At 40.9% G+C, this 17139-nt stretch overlaps 1 protein-coding gene across 2 annotated transcripts; it reads left to right on the forward strand.

Annotated features, from left to right (window-relative positions):
* Positions 1-1153: 1153 nt before the first annotated feature.
* LOC142397831 (uncharacterized) lies at positions 1154-12012 on the forward strand. Of its 2 annotated transcripts, XM_075481565.1 has the most exons (8): positions 1164-1463; positions 1540-1608; positions 2456-2695; positions 3747-4013; positions 5531-5593; positions 5843-5914; positions 9664-9936; positions 10568-12012. In XM_075481565.1, the coding sequence occupies exons 1-8, from the start codon at positions 1365-1367 to the stop codon at positions 10661-10663; spliced, it is 1179 nt and encodes a 392-aa protein (XP_075337680.1). In that variant the 5' UTR covers positions 1164-1364; the 3' UTR covers positions 10664-12012. The 2 variants fall into 2 exon arrangements, with proteins under 2 accessions (XP_075337681.1, XP_075337680.1); XM_075481566.1 differs by lacking the exons at positions 5531-5593; positions 5843-5914 and having other exon boundaries at positions 1154-1463.
* The last annotated feature ends 5127 nt before the right edge of the window (positions 12013-17139 follow it).

Below are 17139 nucleotides of genomic sequence, written 5' to 3' on the forward strand. Positions count from 1 at the left end.
TTTGTGCAACCAACTAAGCCTGGGCGCCCATGTTTTGGATTCCTTGAACCTGGCTAAGTAATTCTAGCCTGGGTGCCAGCCGAACTTAGCCCCGCCCATAAAAGATTTGGAATCGTGAGTATGACGTAGTCAGGCTAAAGTAATTCATCCTGGATGTCTAAATCCTACTTTTGTGCAACGGGCCCCATATCTTTTATGAATGCAACCAAACCAAAAAAATTTGGAATTGCTTAGAAAAATGGATCAAATCAAAAATTACACTTCCTGAATCTATTTCTAAAGATATGGTAACTTTTGGAGTGTTATTGGAAAACAAAACTGTAGAACTTTGTTGCAACTTATTTTTTGTTTGGCAAAATTTTTTATTCATAAATAAAGAGTGCTAAGATCATCCCCAGTCTTTAACATATTTTTATCTGAATTTCAATTATATTTAAAATCTCTGAAATGTATTGAATCATACGAAGTCCTGACGGAATTTTTGATTGAATTGCCCACCAATCCTAATATACGAATCCCCTTGCTGTAAATTTTATTTCTTTATTTATTTTTTCTTATCAACAATACCTTAATCCCTCTTCGAAATACTATGCCTCTACTATGTTATCTACAAGTTATATTGTTGTAATTGCCTTACTTGTTCGTATTTTCTTGTTTGTTACCTTGTTTAAATAAAGTTAAAAAAAAAAAAAAGTCTGTGTTAGCAGAGTTCTTCCTGTACGGCCAGAGAGTCTGAGTAAAAGGGCTGTGGTACGGCTTTAACATTAATACCGTAATCCCCCATGAGAGCGCGCAACAAAATAAAGCGAGGCTGCCTTGACCGCATAATACTCGGTACAGTTCGTCTCATCACTACTGTAAAAGCCTAAATAATTAATTAGTATTTTATTATAACTGCCTGTCATATATTTCATCTACATGGAAATCTTGCAAAAAAGCTATTTTTGCCAAATATAAAAGCTTAATCCTAATGCCCAATTTTTAAGATAGTTACATATTCTAAACTGAAAGTAAAAGTGAAAATAAATTTCGTCCTATCAGAGCTCAGTGACCAACAATGATAACAAAACATCCATCCATCCATCCATCATCTTCCGCTTCTCAAGGGGTCGGGTCGCGGGGGCAGCAGCTTTAGAAACCCAGACGTCCCTTTCCCCGGCCACTTCCTCCAGCTCTTCTGGGGGGACCCCGAGGTGTTCCCAGGCGAGCCGAGAAGTCTCTCCAACGTGTCCTGGGTCTTCCCCGGGGCCTCCTCCCAGTGGGACGGGCCAGGAACAAAACATAACAAAACATCCGACTTCAAATGTCAATGAAACTGTTCAGGTAACGAAAAGATTTATCGAGAGAGGATTTTTCTAAGAAAAATGAAGACGGTTTCAAGCATACAGGCGTTATTGGTGATGTTCGCTGCTCTTCAATGTCAGTTCGACATTTTAATGAGAAATTCATCGCAGCAAACGAGGGTATGACGCACTTTCATATTCGATCTGGGAAATTACATGTAAGAGAAAAAAACTTATTTAGACTCTTCACATTTAGGACTTGTTAACCACTTTGGATGGGATGGGGGAACAGCCCAAAACCGAACGTCTGAATCGCTTGCGTCAGGTGGGTAATTCAGCGTTATTATTATTATTATTATTATTATTATTACTCACAAGGAAAGTAATTATAAATACATTAACATGCGGAAAGACGTCGGATATAGTTTAGATCTATGTGTGGCCCTGTAATATATGTTGTAAGATGAGCTTCATGCAATTATTTTCTTTTTAAATGGTCCACTTGCCATTGTTCAAAATGTAGGCCTACACTGAAAGAACAGCCACTTATTTATATGATATATAGGCTTCTCCTTCGGTTTGCTTTGTGCTGGCACATTCCCTTTTTTATAGCTTATTTGAAGACTGATTTATAATGTTTACATGTACAAGTTTTATCTGGCAAGTTATGAGATAATACACAACCCAGTCTCACAGTAAATTGTGTGATAGTTACGTTGGTCCACAAGGGAAAACGTAGTATTGTCACAATTTGGCCCCCAAAATTGTGACAATACAGTACTACGTTTTATTTGGCCTTTTCATTTACATTGCCTTGCAACCAGGTCACGTGACTATCAAGTTTTTCTCAGCTAAAAAAAAATGACATTTCATTTTAAGAAAGCATCTGCATTTGTATGCATTTCGATGGCATTTGTAGCGAGAACAATGCATAATATTTTCATAATCTTCTTCAATACTACGTTTTCCCTTCTGGACCAACGTAGCTATTACACAATTTGCTGTGAGACTGGGTTGTAATACAACATGATTAAATATTGAATAATGGAATCTTCATACAAAAATATTTATATTGAATGTCCATATTTCAAAATGTTCAAACATATTTTTATGAAAAATCAGGGAACTTTATAATATCCTGTCAAAATGATTCAACATATGTTGACTGTCAGCTCCGAGAAATAGAGGAAGAGTCTAATATGCTGGAAAGAAGGCTTTTGGGAGTAAAGATGGAGATTTGCCATTCTGTGAGACACTCTTCACATCAGTGGTGGAGAGATCTCACTGACCTGCAGAATCAATTGGAAACATTTCAAGAGGAGGTGAGAACTGCGATCAGAAACCTGGAGGGTAGGTCACGACTGTACAGATGTCTCGACAGGATTCGTGTAAGACCCTTCCTACAGATCCAGGTAAAAACAATTGTTCTATTATGGCCTTATTCTGTTTTGATTTATAAGTAAAGTTTAGCAGCATGTTCCATCAGATCATTTATATTTTCTGTTCAACAACAAGCTGCAATACAATGTTAATGTATAAATGTTGTGAATAGTCACTCCAAATATATATTTTATATCACATAATCTATCATTTGTAATTGCAACCTTTTCCCCAGCGTTTTATGCATATTCTGTGCCTGATAATGTACTCTATTGATAAGCATCTGGGCTTAATTATCTAAGTAGATAGAGAAAGGTAAATAGGGATAAACTGTAGAAGAAACTGTCTATTTCAGAATGTGAAATAGTTGTGAGTGAAGCATGTTGAATTTAACAGGTTGATATATCAAATGATCATTGTTTTAGCTGTAGAACATTTAATGCTGGTGTAAACATCGCTCATATCTGTATCCCTTTCTAATTTATGCTAAGTAATCTTAGCAATCTTAGAATTTTGGATCCCATGCAGTGTAGTGCAAATGACTTCTAATATCACATGACTAAAAAGATAATAGGGGTTGGAGTATAGACTAAGTCTTGCAAAAGATGTTTATGCAAAAGCTGCCTTTCAAGACCATAAAGTTCTGCGGAGGCCCTGGCCTCTAATTACTAATATTAGTAATTTTAATATAAAGGACTGCTGCTTAAATGAAATGTGTAAATGATCATTTTTCATGTTGGCAATAAAAGTTGATTCTTGGCTGATCTAACCTTTGTGGAGAACAGGTGCAGAGTAATTAGTTGTGATAGTAAAAATGATTTTAACAAAGATGGAAAGACTGTAAATAACTAGCGGTGACTTTATTTAATAATATTAAAAACTTAATGGAATTATAATTGATCAAACTATACTGGACTGCAATTTTACTGTCATAAACTGTATCTTAATATGTTTTGATTTGTTATGTTAGTCATTATTATTTTGAGTATAGATTTTTTCTGGGTTTTAGGCGGACTTCTTCAATGCCTGTTAAACTTTTTCACTTAATGACTTTGTTTCTCTTTTACCTCCTGATACACTTAGCCAGAAGAAATATGGCTCCGGGGTTCCATCTCCTCTCCAGACATCCCATCAACACAGAAGTCAGAGGAGTTGGAATCTATTCTTAAATGGAAGAGTTTGAACGAAACCCTAAATTTCAAAGACATAATGAAAGGAAGATTTAAATTCCTTGAAGAAGCCATGGTTGTTTTAAAAATAAGATTTGAGAAACAAAATGACCATCTGTTGTCACACATTCTCTCTACCAACGACACTGAATTCAACATTACCAGCATCAGCTCAGAACAAGTAAGTTTGATTTCATTACACCCCAGCTTTGTCTGGTTAGAAAACAGTACTACAAGATAAGAAAAATAGGTTGTGAGGGGGGTTCAGATGTGTATAGAAACGGGTCATATTACTTTTGTGAAACTGTAGCTTTTCATATTACAGATCAAATTAAGGATATATGTGTTTATTTGGGAAATCTAATTGATAATATTTACACTACAGGAAATGAGCCCTGGATGCTTCATTGAATAGGCCGTTGCTATAAGTCTTTCTTACCTCAAAAATATTACAGTCTATGATCTGGTTTTCTTTTCCTTTTTGGGCTTTTTTTTCAGATTTATGTTTAAATGATACAGTCGAGCACTTTGGCTTTGTTGACACAGTTTAATATTTCATAAACTTCTGTTCATCTGAGGTTGAATTTGCCTAATTTGAAGACTTTGTAAGGGTACATGGTTGTTTGTCTTGTTTGTCTCTTGTGTTGGCCCTGTGATAGACTGGCGACCTGACCAAGCCTGCCTTTTGGCAGATGAAATCTGGGACAGGCTCCAGTGACTTTGAATAGGATTAAACAAGATGGACAATTAATAAATTGTAATAGTTAATCATTATCAACTATCAGAGGTGAAAAAGTGTGAATTGTTTAAGTCTCAGTCACATGTCCAGGCAATGCTTGTCTCCCTGGGTTCATATGAGCATTATGCACCCTTCATATGTACAAGCCCTTGTTAGCTGCAGCTAGTTTATTGTTTGGCCACTTTCACCATAAACTGGAGCATCCAGTATGACATTATGGACCTGCTCCCCTCTGAAGAAAGAGCTAGATTGTTACTTTCTGAACCCCATACCTGGATATGATGATAATACTTTTTCCAAAGTTCTGCTCACAGAAAAAGCAAGCAATGAAACAGTCACAGTTAAGATAAATCTGCTGCTGTCGTCTTGATATTCCAGACACATGAACATTTCCAATGTAATACTTGTAGGAGCTGATAAAAAGTGTCCACTAAAAAAAAAAAGGGGAAAAACGGAAGCGCTGCGAGGATCCAAGTCTTAAACACAGGTGCTCAAACAGTCTTTGTGGGTGGTAAGTATCATAAAAGAAAAGGCAGGAAACTGTGGCACTCCGGTTTCATTATTTTTTACTTTTCTTTAAGGCCAAAAGTGTCCACTAGTTGGCTATCAGACTCACAAAGGTTATATGTAGGGATTGTTTGGATAGCTCTGCCTAGAACCCTTGAATATCCCTTTTGTCTCTGCTGTGTTTTGCTGAGCAAGGCGAGAAGGTAAAATGTAGAGTTGGTCAGTTTCAAATGAACACAAAAAATAAACCAGAGTCCACAATAGAAATTATATAATGAACAGTCAATGTCAAATACAGTAATGTGCTGAAACTTTAAAGACAGGATGTTCACTTCCTAAAAAGGCTGTTGGATAGGACTTTTAATGTTCAAACAGAATATTTATCAATTTGTGCTATTTGTTAATCTGATCTCTTTTCTTTCATTTTTATGTTACATTGACTTTTTAAATAGGATACTGAAGACGTAGAACCCTTTAACCAGGATTCTCCCTTGTCGTCCGTGTTGTATGGCGAGGTAGGATTTCTTAAAATTGAGGTTTAATTGACTTTGGAACAGAGTTAAATATATAAGTATTCCAGTTATGGCAGAATGGAGAATCTATGTGGTAGTTTGAATAGAAGCTTGACAGACATACTCTGGGGAATGTGAAACTAGGGTTATATTTTGGGACCTTTAATCTTCCAACAGAACTGACTTACTTACCAGTATGTAAATGATCTTCTTTCACACATTGGAAGTCTAATAAAATAACTGTTTTCATAGATTGATGAAGTTGATATGGAAATTCCACAGTGGCGCACCCTCAACAATAATCCAAGTGTTTCCTCCCCACAGGTGAGATTTTTCAAAGCCTAATTTCCACATTTTGCTGTGACCACAGACCTTATAGTTAAGTTGAGCCTGGATTTGGCTGCATGGTGGTGTGGTGGTTAGCACTGTCACCTCACAGCAACAAGGTTTCTGGTTTGAATTGAGGGAAACCATAAGAAGTTTTGAACAAAGATATCCTGCTGAACTTGTTAGTATGTTTAAGAATGCCAAAGAACAAGGAGTGGAGCACATAACAACATGCCAATCATCAACAGATAGCAACACATAGTTGTCTCAGCTCTCTGTGGAGTTTTGAATTTGAGAAGCACAAAAGGTTGGGTTTTGCTAACACTTGAAAGCAGATATCCCTGGTCCATTACTTTGTGATGTATGCTTAATTTTCTCTATATTGTCATTGTCACTTAATAATTTAAACCTAATAATTTAATTGAGGTAAAAAAAAAAAATTTCAACCAAGTGTTAATAGTTGGGAATAGAAATAAAGCTTTACCATCAATACTTTCACACACTCCAGCCACTTTTGCACAGACAGAGAATATTAATTGGTGCATATCAACTGGCTAGCACAGCTCCTACAAAATAGATAAACAGTTCCTTGCTGTACTGCTCTGATAGTGGCAGAATAATCCAACAGTTGTTGGACCCTGAATGTTTGTTACTTTATTCTTAATTGTTCTGAAAACCTTGCTTGAGCTGCCACGTGCTGCTCTTTTCTGTCTGTACATGCACTGTCCTCTTAGGATAAGAGGCTTGGGAGATTAATCTGTTTTCACTCACAGAAATGAGATCCTTCCCCAAGTGAAGGAGTTCAAGTATCTCGGGGTCTTGTTCACGAGTGAGGGACGAATGGAGCAGGAGACTGACAGGCGGATTGGTGCGGCGTCCGCAGTGATGCGGGCTCTGCACCGGCCCGTCTTGGTGAAGAAGGAGCTGAGCCAGAAGGCGAAGCTCTCGATTTAACGGTCAATCTATGTTCCTACCTTCACCTATGGTCACAAGCTGTGGGTAGTGACCGAAAGAATGAGATCGCGAATACAAGCGGCTGAAATGAGTTTCCTCCGCAGGGTGTCTGGGCTCTCCCTTAGAGATAGGGTGAGAAGCTCGGTCATCCGGGAGGGGCTCAGAGTAGAACCGCTGCTCCTCCGCATCGAGAGGAGTCAGATGAGGTGGCTCGGGAATCTGGTTAGGATGCCTCCTGGACGCCTCCCCGGTGAGGTGTTCCGGGCCCGTCCCACTGGGAGGAGGCCCCGGGGAAGACCCAGGACACGTTGGAGAGACTATGTTTCTCGGCTGACCTGGGAACGCCTCGGGGTCCCCCCAGAAGAGCTGAAGGAAGTGGCCGGGGACAGGGACATCTGGGTTTCTCTGCTTAAAGTGACCATCCGGGATTTTGGACACAGGACCTCATTTCCAAGTCAGCAAGGGTGTAAGAAATGTGTCCAGGTGTTTTTTTTTTACATTCCATGCAGTCCTTGTGAAATCTTGTGTTCCTGTTGCTAAGCTAGCGCAAGTGAACGGCTATGCTCTAGCCTGCCCCGAAAACACTCTAAACCTATTTATTTAACACTGAAAGCAACTCAATTATCATGGCAGGTTATCGATGCAAATATATGTGTTGATGGGGGCGTTTAGGAAGTTAACCAACCTTGCAATTGTGTTTGATCACCATTAATCTCTCTTGCGGCTCCCTGTTGATGACAGTGTGGTTACATCACAACTGAAGACAGCGAGGTAAAATTCCGCTGACCCCGAGAAAATAGTCCCTCAACATTCTAAAATCCAGGCAGTGCTAGGTCGGTTTTATTTCAAACCTCATTATATGAAGACAAACATTTACATTCGGAGCCTGGCATAATTACGGTTTTGTTTTGAATGTTGTTTAAACTGGATAAACTGGTTTTTGGGACAGGCTAGAGCATAGCCGTTCACTTTCGCTAGCTTAGCAACAGGGATATGGGATTTCACAAGGACTGCATGGAATGCAAAAAAAACGTTCTGGACACATTTCTTACATCCTGGCTGACTCGGAAATTAGGTCCTGTGTCCAAAATCCCGGATGGTCACTTTAAAGCTGCCGTCGGCAGGTTTTCAAAATTCCGAGTCTAAAGTCGGAAAATTCGAACTGATACAACTTTCAGGTCCCTCCCCCAACCTCTAACAAGCTCCGAATCGCCCCCCAAACCCCTCCCCCTCTGTGGACGAGGTTGTGCACGTGAGTTCACACCAGTGTGAGCGCACACAAGCTGGGGCAGACTCACGCTCAGCAGCGTCAGAGCCCGTCTCCATTAGACATTCTCTGGCAGCGTGTGCACAAGCTGTGATTGACAGGTAAGATTCCTCCACCGTAACTTGATTGGTTAAAAACAGCCGGGAGCGCTTGATTTTTGCAAGCATGATTACAGGCTTCAGAGGGAGCTACAGATTTCGTTATTTTTCCTAAACAGCCTATTTAATATTCTACTTCCAGAATCCCATGACAATTCAAGCTAATATGACTAAAAAAAAGTTGCCGACCGCAGCTTTAAGCTGCTGCCCCCGCGACCCGACCCTCGGAGAAGCGGAAGATGATGGATGGATGGATGGAAATGACATGGATAAACATTTTAGACATAGAATATTAATGGAATATATCAATAACAAACAAAACAAAAGTCAAATCGTCCGATTAAATCTTAAAATCCCTCCTTAGCTTTATATGTGAGGAGAATAATCTTAAATTATATTCTGAATTTAACAGGGAGCCAATGAAGAGGTTAAAACTGGAGAAATATAAATTCTCCTGTTAGTTCTCATAAGGAACTCTGGCTGCAGCATTTTGGATCAGCTGGAGGCTTTTCAGAGAATTTGTGGGATAGCCCAATAATAAAGAATGACAGTACAGTAGTCCAATCTTGAAGTAACAAATGCATGGAGCAGTTATTCTGCATCACTCAGAGACAGGATGTTCCTAAATTTGACAATATTACGAAGGTGAAAGAAGGCAGTCCTAGAAACCTGTTTTATATGTGTTCTTGTCAAAAATAACTCAGGTTCCTCACTGTAGTACTAGAAGCCAAGGAAATGCAACCTAGAGTAACTATATAACTAGACACATTTTCCTTGAAGCACTCAGGTCTGAATTTATTTATTTATTTATTTTTATTTTTATTGTTTTACCCTTGTCCTGTCCAGCATTATGGCAGCAGAATTGTAATCTGAATACCGTTTATGCTAAACACATTTCCTATGACAAGGGAAGCTTTATGAATGTAAAGCTCCCCTTGATGCCCATCAACTCCTCATTTTTATTTATTTATTTTTGTTACAATATTTAACATGATATGATAATTGTGCGGAACCGGACCGGGGTGCAGAGAGAGAGGGAGAGCGAAGAAGAGAAAAAAGGACAGAAACATGAAGAGACAAACAATAAAAAACAATGAAAAATCCGACAACCAGCTGCTACACCTGTAAAAACAAAACTGAAGACAATTCACGGCTTTTGTGGGGAATCCAACCTTAGAAGCACCAGGAGCACCTGTAAGCAGACAAGCAGAGAACAAACACACAAACAAAAAAACAAAAAAACACAAGCAGCAGCAATTTCAGATAATACACAGGTGACCTAAAACCACAGGACAGCACAACAACTGCTTAGTGAGCATAGTGAGCATGCTACTGGGCTAGTGTGTGTGTGTGTGTGTGTGTGTGTGTGAGTGTGAACATGCAATACCCGTAGATGGTCCTACATGCTAACCATGCTTAAATATCAGTGTATAGGGCCACAATCCCCACCCCCCCAGCAATCAGAAGCAGGCCGAGAGGGCCCCCAGACCCAGGCCACCAACAGCCCCCAAGGAGCACAGAACCCGGGAAGCCCACCACAGGGGCAACCACGCATCCCCCCAGAAGACAGTAGAGGAAGCCCCCGGACAGAGCCCCCACAAGCATCGGGCAGAGCCCCCCCGGCGACCAGAGGTGGCAGCCTACCAGTCCCGCCAAGCCCCCGCCACCCAGACATGGGCCGTGCGCCGGAACCGGCTCAGGTCTGAATTTAGATGCAGAAAGTCTAGGTCATCCAGGTCTTTATGTCTTTAAGACATGCTTGTAGTCTAACAAACATGGTTTCATCTGGTTTTATAGATAAGTACAGCTGAGTATCATCAGTATAGCAATGTAAATTTATGTCATGCTGATTAATAATAACATCTAATGGAAGCATGTATAAAAATAAGAATCTGTCCAAGCACAGAACCCTGTGGAACTTCATGTTTATTTGTATACAAGGACAAACTAGAATCAGATAAATATGACCTAAACCAGCCTAATGGAGTTCCTTTAATCCCAATAACATGTTCAAGTCTCTGTAACAGAATTCTGTGATCGACTGTATCAAATGCAGCACTGAGATCCAACAGGACAAGCACAGACACAAGTCCGCTGTCAGAAGCTTACTTAGTTTGCTACTTGTTACTTGTTTGCTCTGCTGCGTGCCTTTTGCACATCAGCAAGTTATGCCATATTTTTATTAGGGGATATACAAATAATACATTGTAGGTATTAAACTAGTATTAAACGATTTTTTATAATTCTTTATTTCCCTTTGTTTGACAATGTGTTGTTTTGTTTATTCATTAATTTCTCACTTTCTTTCTTCCTTTCTTTTGTGTTCATTAGAGAGCCACTGAAACGACCTCTGCACAAACAACCAATGAGTCCAATCGTCCCACGGTGAAGAAAGCAAGCACTAATCGGAAGTGTGTTATACTTTGAAGTGGCAGCTAGTCTTTATATATGGCCAACATTAATTCTGCTGTATATAGAAGACATTGGGCCTCATGCAAGAAAAATTTCGTATTCTTATTCTAAATTTCTCTCACTTTTTTTTCGTATGAAGATCTCGAACGAACACGCCACATCAGATTCAACAAACGCTCTTAACTTTGTAAAAGTGTGTAAACGACCTGCGTAAATGATGAATGCCACCCCTGCGTATTTAAGTGCACGTGCACAAGGATAGTAAATTTGCATACTCCACGCCCAAAGTGTTGAATGTTGAGTCATGAGAATGGCATCAAGGTGTAAAAAGAAAAAATTAACGGGCTTTGAGATTGAAGTTCTGCTTTCAGAGATCCAAAAAGGAAAATTTGTCATTTTTAGCAGTGTCAGCAGTGGAATTACGGTACCTGCTAAAGTAAAGAAATGGGAAGTTATTACGAGTGCTGTTAATTCCATGTCACCTGTAGTTCGTAATGTCACCAAAATAAAAAAGAAATGGTTTGATATGAAAATGGCTTAAAAGTCTGACTAGTCTTCTACTTAGCTTATTCACCCCATTTGTAAGTCACTTTGGTTAAAAGCGTCTGCTAAATGCATAAACAAAAACACTAGTGCGCTCTGTAGCGTACTCAAGTGTGGAATTAATACAAACTTAAACCTTTGGAAGACCCAAACATTCCTGGTGGGGGATGTTTTTTCTGGGTAGGGACCAGATGTGGGAAGTCTACACAAAGGAAGAGACTGAGATCGCCTAATTTACAACAACCTATGAAAGCATTTGGGAGTGTATTTAGTGAAAGACCAATGCCATAAACTTGAGGGATGCATTAACAACTTAAGTTGAACAAACAAAGAACCATCTTAGGAGAAAACTGGAGAAAAACCAGACTAACTCACTCCGTATCTTATCTGGACAAAGTGATTCAAAGGTGACAGCTACTCTCATCAGCCAGATGGGAGACAGACTGGAACTGGAAATGACTTTCCTCGGATTCACTTTCAGCTGAATCTTAAAACTGTATTAAATGTTTTTGATATATTTGTACAAGTTCTTTCAGGTCCTCAGCAAAATCACGAGCTGCATTTTAAGACCCTTTTCATGATCATACTTGGAAGTATGATGAAGAAATAAAAATGACTAACCTGCCTATGGAACCACATTGCCCCCTAGTGGTATGTAGTATTGACTAGTTAAATCCAAACAAAGTCAGTAAACTGGACATTTATATGAATAATTGCAACTGTTAACCGATGTTACTTCTGTATCTTTTTGTACTCCACGGTAACACGGGAAAATAACATTGTTTGGTTCGCTATTCATATTTCCTAACTGTACAGATGTTCATCTGAATTTTGAAACTCATAATCATCGTCCATGTCATGTTATGTGTTATTTGATGTCTTTATATCATAAGTCCATGTTATATCTTTAATCTGCATATCTTAACAAGTTGTAGTGTTCTCACTCAGTGTAACAACTCCGATTCAACACCAAGTTAAACCGTGTCCAATGAAAATATGAGTCGTAGTGGAGTTGACCATTTACTCAATTGTCAAAATAAAATCATCTTAATAACCTTTTTAAACCTTTCTACTGTTATTTTTAACTACAACACATATAAATGAATAATTTTAAATGACACATTACAGATAAATTACATAAATGCCTTAAGAGGCAACACACTCCCCGTCTGGCCTATGTGAAGCCACTATGAATGGAGTCTGAAACATCAGTCTTTAGATCAGTCCTTAGGCAGAAGTAGGACTACCTCTGCAACTGGCCTTAGGAAGGTTCTTGCATCCCCTTGGTTAGTAGTTTTTATCTCAATCTTTCTCACATGTCCATCCTTCCCAGGGAAGGTTGCAGTGACTATGGCCATTGGCCAGCAGTTACGGACAGTCTGTTTGTCCTGGAGGAGAACCAGATCCCCAACTTGCAGGTTTCTGCGTGGCACTGTCCATTTTTGTCTTTGTTGTAAAGATGGTAGGTATTCTTGGCTCCAACGAGTCCAAAACTGGTTTGCGAGAGTTTGAACTTGTCTCCACTGTTTTGTGTAAAGGTCCTTGTCCGTGAAGTCCCCAGGAGGAGGTGGAACTCCTGATTTCTGTGTGAGGAGCATTGCCGGTTCAATGAGCTCAAATGTCTCACTAGTTTGTGTTGTCTCTGCAGATGGCTGATGCAGGAATGAAGGTCCTGAGGACCAAGAACTCTGTGCAAGATGGGATGCAGGTAAAGATCTCGATGCATGGTCCGCAGGGTTTTCTTCCGTGCGTACATAATGCCATTGTTCTGGTGTGGAGGATTGTTGGATGCGTTGAACTCTGTTGTGGACATATGTGTAAAAACGCTTTGTCACATTATAAATGCACCCGAGCACCACCTTGCTGTCCGTGTAGAACCTGATAGCATTCAGTTTCAGATTCTAGCTCCTCACAGATGAGATCTGCCAACTCTACAGCAAGGACGGCGGCGTAGAGCTCAAGCTGTGGGATAGTAGGCTCAGATTGAGGTGCTAATTTGGCTTTGCCCATAACAAGTCCTACTTCCGCTTTTCCATCGTCCTGAACTGCTCTCAGATAAGCAACAGCTCCAACAGCCTTGATCGAGGCATCCGAGAAGACACACAGTTCCGTGTGCACAGCTTTGATGAGCTAGGTTGGTGTGTACATGCGTGGCACATGAAGCCCCCATTTCTTCAACTTGTCTTCAGGGAGGGGTGTATCCCAGTCAGACAGCTCTGAGGTAAGTTCCCTAAGGAGGGCTCTTCCCTGGATCGTGACGGGTGCCAACAACCCCAGGAGATCAAAAACACTGTTGACAGTGGACAGGACTCCTCGTCAGGTAAAAGGTTTGACAACAGTAGATGCAGAGAAGGTGAAAGTATCTGACCTGATCTCCCATAGCAGTCCCAAGCTACGTTGCATGGGTATTGTTTCTCCACTCAAATCTAGATCCTTGGTGACTGGAACGCAATCCTCAGGCAGGAAAGCTCCAATGACTGCTGGACTGTTCGACACAAACTTATGTAAGCGGAGGTTTGATTCGGCGAGTGAAGCTTGAATTTGTTGGAGGAGGTCGATTGCCTCTGCTTCATATGACAGAGACACCAAGCCATCATCTACGTAGAAGTGTCTTTCCACAAACTTCACTGTGTCAGACCCATACCTCTGGGCGCCTTCAGCGATGGCTCTTCGCAGGCCATAAACGGCTACAGCAGGAGATGGCGAATTGCCAAAAACATGAACCCTCATGCGGTAGTCAACAACCGACTTACTGAGGTCATTATCCTCATGCCACAAAAAACGAAGGAAGTTGCGATGACTTTCATGTACCAAAAAACAGTGAAACATTTGTTGGATGTCGGCTAGGACAGCTACTCTCTCCTTCCGAAAGCGTCGAAGAACGCCTAGGAGAGAATTGTTAAGGTCGGGACCTGTTAGAAGCACGTCGTTGAGGGAGACCCCGGAGTACTGGGCACTGGAATCGAAAACGACCCTGATTTGGTTGGGCTTTTGCGGGTGGTATACCCCAAACGATGGAAGATACCAGCACTCCTCGTCTGCCTCCAATGGCGGTGCTACTTCTGCATGATCGTTGGCAAAGATCTTCTCCATGAATGCCACATATTGATCCTGCATTCCTCTTGAATTGACGTTGCAGGGACTCAAACCGTTTGACTGCATGCACTCTGTTATTTGGCAAGCGCCGACGTGGTTCCTTGAAGGGCAACGGGGCAACCCAATTGTGAGCGTCATTTCTATGGATATTGGTGTCCATGATTTTTAGAAAGAGGACATCTTCTATTGACGGAGCAGGTTTGTTATCATGTTCAGTTTGGTCAAACACTGTGTGTCCTAGCATCCTCTCTGGCAACCTGCTAGGCTTGCTGAAGCTTGGTTGTGTTTCCTTGACATGCATGAAACTTGTACAAGGCTGAAAAATGGAATGGCGACCACCATCTAACACATGGGTGTTGAATGTGTCAACTGTTGGCTTGTGCACATTACCTAAGCACACTTCTCCTATCACCACCCAGCCTAGATCGAGACGTTGTGCAAAGGGAGCGTTATGTGGCCCATTTACTTGTTGCCTGACCTTGTGTGCTCTAAGCACGTCTCTTCCGAGTAGCAGGAGTATCTCTGCTTCTGGGTCCAGCTCAGGAATGTGTTTGGCGATGTGATGGAGATGAGGTTGATGCAAAACTGCATTTGGTGTTGGGATCTCAGCTCGATTGTTTGGGATTTCAAAACACTCGAGGAGTGATGGGAGAGAGATGAGCACCTCGCCATCCAGCGACTCTATCTGGAATACTTCAGCCTTCCTGCCATAAGTTTCCATGATGCCGGAGCATGTTCTAAGATGGTACAAAAGTGGTTTGTTTTTCACACTGAACAGCTCAAAGAACTCTGGTCTGGCTAAAGAGCAATTGCTCTGGTCGTCCAGGATCACATAGGCTTTAATGGCTTTGTGCTTTGAATGTTTGGGGTAAACCTTTGCAAGGCAAATCTTAGAGCAGGAACGACCCCACTGACCTAGGCCACAAACCTCTGTGCAACTTGTTCTAACATCAGTCACATTAGAATCTTCTCCCTCCCCGCCGTTCTCTTGTGGCAGCAGAGGAGCCTTGGTGGGTTGAAATAATGGGCTAGGGTGCATCTCTGCATCATGATTGGTGCTTTCACACTCTAAGCACCTCACAGAAGATTTGCAGGCTTTGGCTACATGGGAAGTTGAAGAACAACACTTGAAGCATATTCCTTTCTGTTTTAGAAAAGCTGTTCTGTCGACGATGGATTTGTTTCTGAATGTCCTGCATTTTTTAAGTGGATGTGGTTTATCGTGCAGTGGACAGTTCTTGTTAGGGTCATTATTGATTGTAGAAATCTGTTTTGTGAACTGTGACAGATTTGTTGGTGTTAAAACTCTACACAGGTAGCCATTCTAGTTTTGTGGGGTTTGTGCCTCTGCTTTGATGAATAAAGCTAGGGTCATCTGCTTCTTTCCCTCGTAACACACAAAGTCACAAAAGTAAATGAAGAGGGAAGCGACCATTGTTCTCTTCTTTGTACCATGATCCAGATGACACCCACTTATCTTGAAGCCCATATGGAAGCTTGTCCACAATTGGTCCAATACCTCGAGAGGTATCTAGATACAACAGCCCAGTGAGATATCCATCCTCCTTGGCGCCTTGTATCTCCATGAGCAAATCTCCAAGTTCACGTAATTTGGTGTGATCTTTGGCCGAAATCCTTGGAAAGCTGTCTAACCTCTGGAACAGTGACTGCTCAATTATTTCAGGGGCGGCATGGCAGTCGCGCAGCCTCTCCCATGCTCTACGTAGAGCTAGATTGGCATTGTTGACATGCACTGAGAGTATGCGTCTCACTTGTTCATCAGACTCTTTCCCTAACCACTTGGTCATGAGATCTAGTTCTTGTGTTGCTGTGAATTGGACTTCAGCCACTGCGTTGGTGAATGAGGACTGCCATGCACGGAAATTCTCCGGCTTATCATCATATTGGTACAGACCTGACATAACAAGATCTCGTCGTGCCAAATACTGTGCCAATGGGTCTGAAGGGAGTGGCGTGCTAGCTGGAAGCATATGTGGGGTGTGTGTGTCCAACCACATACGTGTGTGGGAGGGTTTATCCTTTTAATGTCACGCTTTACCTCAACTGCCTAATTAATACCTGAATATCTGTGATGTAACAGGAAAATGGAGCGATTTCCACCTTTTCTACCAAGTTTAGAATTTCCACAATGAGCACAAAGTAGACAAAGTGCCAAGGTGATTTCTACTAAGAGGCTTTCCTATGAAGTTAAGATAATATATTGGAGGTTGTGAGTGGGAATCTTTTCTAATATTTCTAAAGAAATGAATCCAAACAGAAATGGTCATTTTTAACTGCATGAAGAAATAATGCCAGCCAGGTGCATTGAATATAAACAACTTTGAAGTCAAAGTAGGACTCTCCATTAGCCAATACTTAATAAGCTAATAAGTATTCACAGTTGTGTCTCTTAATATTCTCACACGATGAAAGTGTTACCACAACTCGCAAAGATCACACCATTTTTTTCTTCCTCTGACGTTTCTTTGTAAATGTTTGATGTAAAGAATCATTTGTGTGAATCTAGACTGTTGTCTAAAGTGCTTTAAAGTGATAGTCCGGAGTAGATTCACCCTAGGGTCATTTGAACCGTGATATCCAGCCAAGTAGCCCACCCGAAGTTTTTTCGATATTGGCTGAACATCAGCTGAGTTACTGAGTTATCCCGAATAGCTTAGTACAAGCGCTAATGGAACCTGGCAGTATCTCCAAAATTACCACACTAAAATCACATGCCATGACACCAAACTTCTACAGTAGTACAAATATGGTCTGTACTCACAAAACGATGCATTTTGAAGTTTGTACATAGTCCAGGAGTTTATTATTATCAACACAAGCCTAATAGCTTC

The sequence above is a fragment of the Odontesthes bonariensis genome, chromosome 13, assembly GCF_027942865.1.
Source record: "Odontesthes bonariensis isolate fOdoBon6 chromosome 13, fOdoBon6.hap1, whole genome shotgun sequence".
Taxonomy (NCBI): domain Eukaryota; kingdom Metazoa; phylum Chordata; class Actinopteri; order Atheriniformes; family Atherinopsidae; genus Odontesthes; species Odontesthes bonariensis.